Source organism: Pyxicephalus adspersus, chromosome 2, assembly GCF_032062135.1.
Source record: "Pyxicephalus adspersus chromosome 2, UCB_Pads_2.0, whole genome shotgun sequence".
Lineage (NCBI taxonomy): Eukaryota > Metazoa > Chordata > Amphibia > Anura > Pyxicephalidae > Pyxicephalus > Pyxicephalus adspersus.
The window spans coordinates 3,523,904-3,530,692 of record NC_092859.1 but is presented as its reverse complement, the minus strand read 5'-3'; the positions used below and the strand labels follow the sequence as shown (position 1 = coordinate 3,530,692).

Sequence of the window (6,789 nt, the reverse complement as noted above, 5' to 3'; positions counted from 1 at the left end):
GATGTGACTGTGTGTTTTGCAGAGTAATGATGGCGGTGGTTCTGCATGCTGCTGTCCTTGTGCAGGGAGTAATTGATGACATACAACACAGATGATGTTTCGGAGGTCTCGGTGAGGCTCGTTATTCCCGGTGGTCCCCCCACCTCCTCCTCCTTGATGTAAAGCAGATCTCTCTAAACCACCAACACATGGCGAAGCCTGGGAAAATCGCGTCATTTGGGTGAGGCCCTGGCCATTTTTCAGCCCACTCTTTCGTTTCTGGTATGAGTGAAGGAGGAAAAAATTGGTGTGGAAATCTGAGCTAATATTTGGGGGCTCAACCGGGATTATTTATTTGGAGCCAGATACAGATATGAGGTGACCCCATGGGACTGGCTAACAAAATCTTTGGTTGTGTAAATACTATAACTTGTCTTATTATAACTGTACAGGCTGTGTACAGCACTACGGTATATGTCAGCGCTATATAATAGTATATTTTTAATACGGATGTATCTGAATGGATGGTGTTCATGTGACTGATCGATATGAAGCCGGAGGTTGGAGGAATCATCAATCCATGTGTGAATGAGGGTGCAGTCAGGCTTTTTATAGGGCGCTTCATATTCGGTCCATCTCCTGCCTCCAGGACACGAATGGTTACTAACGACTTTCATTGGAATATTTGTATTTTCATCTCCTCGTTATTGTTAATAATCCTGAACCGTTGCCTATGCTTCAAATCCTCTTACTCATTCCCAGAACAGGACCTGCCATTGTTTTAGAGTTTTACTACCGTTCGCGAAATAACTGAACTTCACTTTCTCCGACGTACTTCAATCAGTGTCATTGTCTCAGTGCGGAACTTTTTTAATAATCAGCCAATTATCCGTTATCCAATTCCCTCCGGGGTGAAGTCATGAACCACTGTCCATATAGGAAGCAATGATCCATTTCCACCATCTGCAAGGTTGTTATAAATTAGATGGCCATAGGAACCCCCGCTGGTCTGCCAGATATCTCGGGTCAATGTGTCTTTGGGTATGCTGCAGTGAAATCCCAAGAAGTAGTCCCTACTTCCTGGACTACAGAGCTTCATTTATCACCCGGCCTTCCTCACATACATTTATTTCTATGCCAGCCAACAGCCTTTCCATTTACTGGGTGTAGGGAGAGGGCACTTGGGGATGAAGTTTCGGGGGAGTGCCTGTATCCATAAAAAATGAGGTTCCGTCAACTGCCCCGGCTTGAGGTTCCAAATGTGGGAATGATCCCTACTGCCTTCAATTATATGTGTAGCAATCTCTACCAATCAATGTCATGTGATCCCTGATTACCAAAAATCACCCCAGCCCACCCAATGTGCCCCCAACCAAGGGAATAAATGACCAGTAGTTCTGCACCAAGCTTTTAAACAGGGTGGTGTTTCCAGTCTAATATTAGGGGGAATAATACGAAGTCCGGCATCGGCACACCCATCTTGTCTCCCCAGAATCTGCTAGGCAGTAATGTCGGAAGACACTTGTACGTGTTGCCCCATGAAGACGTCCTTCTTCAGTAGGACTCATTCCGTTCGCTCATCGTTGAGTAGCTGAGATGGTCCCAGGGGGGAAAAAAGAGCAAATAGGTTCTAATACCTGGTTCTGGTAAAGTTTCCAAGAGACAAACTTTCCAGTACATGGAGACTTTTAATTCCAATATGGGTCAGTCAACAGCAAGTGGTGGATACATGCTACTGGGAAAACCACAAAAAGTGGATGAAAATCATTGGAGAATTGTATAGAGCACCTTGCCATCAAAAATATTTTTGTCTTCTTTACAAATGTCAATTATTGTTCTCTTTTCCATCAACAGCACTGCCTCCGAAGCTTTTTCAGGACCCAGATGAGCGACCGGCCAAGATGGCATCCTGCCCTCCTCGCCCGGCCTGCCCCAGTAAATGCTGCTGTGCTTGCCACCAACAGAGACCCGGCTTTGTTTTAGTCTGGGTTCCTGAATCTTCTGTGGCCCATGGACTCAACATCAGCGAAACCTTGGACTCTTGTGATGGAGGCGGCATATTTCAGAGGGCCTCATCACTCAACGATGATGATGATGGGGGCAAGTGGGGCCCGAGGCTGTTGAAGGACAAAATGACGGGTGGGACAAGCTACCCAGTCAGACGCCGTTCCTTGAGATATGGGGAGCGTTCCAAACAGAACTCGGCTGATGGGGTTGGGGAGGAGAAAGTGAACAGTGGGGTTGTACTTACCTCTTATAAATCCATGGTGGAGTGTAATTTTAACAGTGACCCTACTTGCGAGGATGCAGGTGGATCCCAGGGTGAAATTCCTAAGTCGGACAGTGCTCCCGAGGTTCCTAAACATGGGACGGCCTTTTCATGGAAAATGAAGGGTGGTGGTGATGTGGAGTCTTCTGTGGACACTCCCCTGAGTAATTTACACAAGGGACCTTCCCTTGAACACTCAAATGGCTATGCTCCCATCGTGAAACCCTCAAAGTTAAAAAGTATTTCCTTCTCAGATCAGGTGGTGCCAATCACCGACAAAGAGATGAGCTCGGCCTCTGGTGACTCTGCAGAAAGTTTGGCAAGTTGCACCTCGGACTCCTCACAGTCTGTTTCGGAACCCCCAACTTTGAGAGAGGCGGGGGAAGACCAGACTGGGGAATTGCGGGTTAAGATCCGTAAACCGGCCCGACGGAGTAAGGTGCCACCTACTCAGTCCTTGTGTGAGACTATGTGCGCAACCAGGTCTACCAGGAGAAGACCTACAGTGAGCTAATGTAAGACCCTGACCAACATGTTACACTTACCCTCACCAGTCCACAGTCTGTTTATCTACTTGCACTTCACTCACCGGACCACATCCATAGTCATCTGAGCATACTCCATGCATCTGACCATACTCTATTCACCTGACCGCACGCCATACATCTGACCACATTCCATTTACCTGACCGCACTCCATTCACCTGACCACATTCCATTTACCTGACCGCACTCAATTCACCTGACCACACTCCATTCACCTGACCGCACTCCATTCACCCGACCGCACTCCATTCACCCGACCGCACTCCATTCACCTGACCGCACTCCATGCATACCGCACTTCATTCACCTGACCATCCTCCTTTCATCTGACCACACTCCATTCATCTTACCATACTCCATTCACTTGACCGCACTCCATGCATCTGACCACACTCCATTCACCTGACCGCACTCCATGCACCTGACCGCACTCCATGCACCTGACCGCACTCCATGCACCTGACCGCACTCCATTCACCTGACCGCACTTTATGCATCTGACCGCACTCCATGCATCTTACCATACTCCATTCACTTGACCGCACTCCATGGACCTGACCGCACTCCATGCGCCTGACAGCACTCCATGCGCCTGACAGCACTCCATGCACCTGACAGCACTCCATGCACCTGACAGCACTCCATGACTATGTGCGCAACCAGGTCTACCAGGAGAAGACCTACAGTGAGCTAATGTAAGACCCTGACCAACATGTTACACTTACCCTCACCAGTCCACAATCTGTTTATCTACTTGCACTTCACTCACCGGACCACATCCATAGTCATCTGAGCATACTCCATGCATCTGAGCATACTCCATGCATCTGACCATACTCTATTCACCTGACCGCACTCCATACATCTGACCACATTCCATTTACCTGACCGCACTCAATTCACCTGACCGCACTCCATTCACCTGACCGCACTCCATGCATCTGACCGCACTCCATGCATCTGACCGCACTCCATGCATCTGACCGCACTGCATTCACCTGACCATCCTCCTTTCATCTGACCACACTCCATTCACTTGACCACACTCCATGCATCTGACCACACTCCATGCATCTGACCACACTCCATGCATCTGACCGCACTCCATTCACTTGACTGCACTCCATGCACCTGACCGCACTCCATTCACCTGACCGCACGCCATTCACCTGACCGCACGCCATTCACCTGACCGCACGCCATTCACCTGACCGCACTCCATTCACCTGACCGCACTCCATTCACCTGACCGCACTCCATTCACCTGACCGCACTCCATTCACCTGACCGCACTCCATTCACCTGACCGCACGCCATTCACCTGACCGCACTCCATTCACCTGACCGCACTCCATTCACCTGACCGCACTCCATGCACCTCACCGCACTTCATGCACCTGACAGCACTCCATTCACCTGACCGCACTTTATGCATCTGACCGCACTCCATGCATCTTACCATACTCCATTCACTTGACCGCACTCCATGCACCTGACCGCACTCCATGCACCTGACCGCACTCCATGGACCTGACCGCACTCCATGCACCTGACAGCACTCCATGCACCTGACAGCACTCCATGCACCTGACAGCACTCCATTCACCTGACCGCACCCAATTCACCTGACCGCACTCCATGCACCTGACCGCACTCCATGCATAGCTGATCTGCACTCACACTGAGGATTCTCTGGTCTAACTCTCTTCTGTCTCTTGGGTTTGGCAGGGAGAAGAATCCGCAGTTCCATGCTGTGCTCTGCCGCTTACAGGAGCTCCCGCAGTGCCAGCGCCTCCCCTTCATGTCATTCCTGCTGCTGCCCTTCCAGAGGATTACCCGCATCAAGATGCTCATTGAGGTAGAGGCCCAATTTGGATATTTATAATCCACTACCCTAGTTTTTTTTTTCCTTTTGATGAACCCTTCTCTTCTTTTAATAACTCTTTCCCCTACTCTCTACCCTATCCCATTGTGAAAGTCCCTGTACCTTTCTTTTTAGCCCTCTATAAATATCCCAGTGCTTCCACTCCAATTTGAACCTCTCATCACCCCCCACCACACCTCATTTTGAACCTCCCCTTACTCTCCACCTAACCCCACTCTGAATCTCCTAAACCCTCTCCACCCCACTTTGAACCCTGATCCTTCATACCCCTTTCTACCCCACTCTGCTCCTCCATCCCGTCTACTCCTTGTTCCAATATGGCACTTTTCTGCACCCATTTATTAAATACCTTCTTTCTTCACAGAATATCCTGAAAAGAACGGAGGAGGGTTCTGAATCTGAACAAAATGCCAGCAAAGCTCTGGACGCTGTTTCCACGGTACATACATGATACATTAATGATTATATGTTGTGTGATTGACATCATTTATTCTGAATAATGGCACAAAATCTCCAAGGTTCTAGAACTCAAGGTTCTGGAGTCTCACAAAGACCAAGTGGAAGTGAGGGACACCTTTACCCAAGAAGTGATTTATGTCTATTATTGTTACACTGAATTTATATATCGCCAACATATTGTAGCGCTGTACAAAGTCCATAGTCATGTCATTAACTCAAAGGAGCTCACAATCTAATGTCCCTATCTCAGTCATATGTAATTAATACAATCTTAGGCCAATTTTGGGGGGGGAAGCCAACCAACCTAACTGCTAGGTTTTGGAATGTGGGAGGAAACCGGAGTACCCGGAGGAAACCACGCAAAGACGGGGAGAACCTGCAAACTCCATGCAGATAGTGTCCAGGCCGAGATTCAGCCTGAGACCCAGCGCTGCAAAGGCCGGAGTGCTAACCATAGTCTGAAGCGGAATATCAAATACGGCAGCATTACAATACACTAAAGTTTAGTATATAGGGTGCCCATGTTTAAAGTTCGCAAACAGCATGAAATGTTTTAGTTTTTCGATTGTCCTTAAATATTTTGTCCTTTAAAGAATTGCAGTTGTGTACTACAAAAAAAAATTAAAATCTTTTGAATGCCACAGATTATCCAGGAGTGTAATCGGGAGGTGGGCCGTATGAGACAGACGGAAGAACTGATCCACATCTCCTCCAAGATTGAGTTTGACAAGATAAAGGTCAGTTAATAAATAAAGTTTCCTTGTCGCTACAGTTTTACTAATGTATGTCATTGTTTATTTTATACTTGTAATGACACCTCAGGGGTGGAGCTTTGTGGCAGGGGGCGGGATTTTGTAGCTCCTCTAGGGTTGGACATTAATGTTTCCTGTGTGCTTAGAAGTGGAGCTCTGCTACTGCTGATAAAGGCTGTAGGAGCCATGTTGAGGATCTGATGGGTACAAAGAGATGTGGGTCAAATTTAGTCTTCTATATATACAAATTGTGGTATGATGGGGTAATGGGTAATATTTTCATCTTGCAGGCCGTCCCTATCATTTCTCAGAGTCGGTTTCTGGAGAAACAAGGGGAGCTGAGCGAGGTGCACCAGAAGGGGAGTCTGTTCGGGATCAAACCCACCAAACTGACCCCCGTCTACTTCTTCCTCTTCAATGATTTCCTGCTAATCACCCAAAGGAAAAGGTACAACCTCATCTTTGTCAATCTCTCCATTTCTCCTCTTTCTTTCCCCTTTCTTAAAGTTCTATTTGTAATATTTCAGCTCCGACCGGCATGTTGCCGTGGATTATGCCCACCGGTCACTGGTTCAGCTCCAGTCCTGTCCTACAATGGACAACAGCTTCTTCCTGACCCTGCTGGAGAATCATCAGGGCAAAACCTGCGACCGGCTCTTTAAAGCACCAACGCAGTAAGTAGAGGGGAACGATTAGTCTGTCCTTGTTCTTGCAGGGTGGCCCCAACAGAAGGAATCACTCTTCTTTTTATATTTTGCAATCCTCAGGTCTGACTTGCATCGTTGGGTGGCAGCATTTCCCAGCAAGAACGATGATGCATTGAACGGAAGTGACACCATATACGAGGACTGGGGTAAGTTTCCTTTCTTTCATTGGGCTTTCTGCCCTCTACTTCAACC

General features: G+C 48.0%; 1 protein-coding gene across 1 annotated transcript in view; it reads left to right on the top strand.

Moving 5' to 3' along the window:
- The window catches only part of LOC140322141 (uncharacterized), a 28,949-nt gene that overhangs the window by 17,269 nt on the left and 4,891 nt on the right, over window positions 1–6,789 (top strand). Inside the window, exons 3-10 of the mRNA XM_072398756.1 lie at window positions 1,834–2,753; window positions 3,413–3,489; window positions 4,523–4,652; window positions 5,044–5,118; window positions 5,783–5,875; window positions 6,181–6,338; window positions 6,418–6,564; window positions 6,658–6,743. Coding sequence (XP_072254857.1) covers window positions 1,834–2,753; window positions 3,413–3,489; window positions 4,523–4,652; window positions 5,044–5,118; window positions 5,783–5,875; window positions 6,181–6,338; window positions 6,418–6,564; window positions 6,658–6,743 — 1,686 coding nt within the window. The remainder of the gene's footprint in view (window positions 1–1,833; window positions 2,754–3,412; window positions 3,490–4,522; window positions 4,653–5,043; window positions 5,119–5,782; window positions 5,876–6,180; window positions 6,339–6,417; window positions 6,565–6,657; window positions 6,744–6,789) is intronic.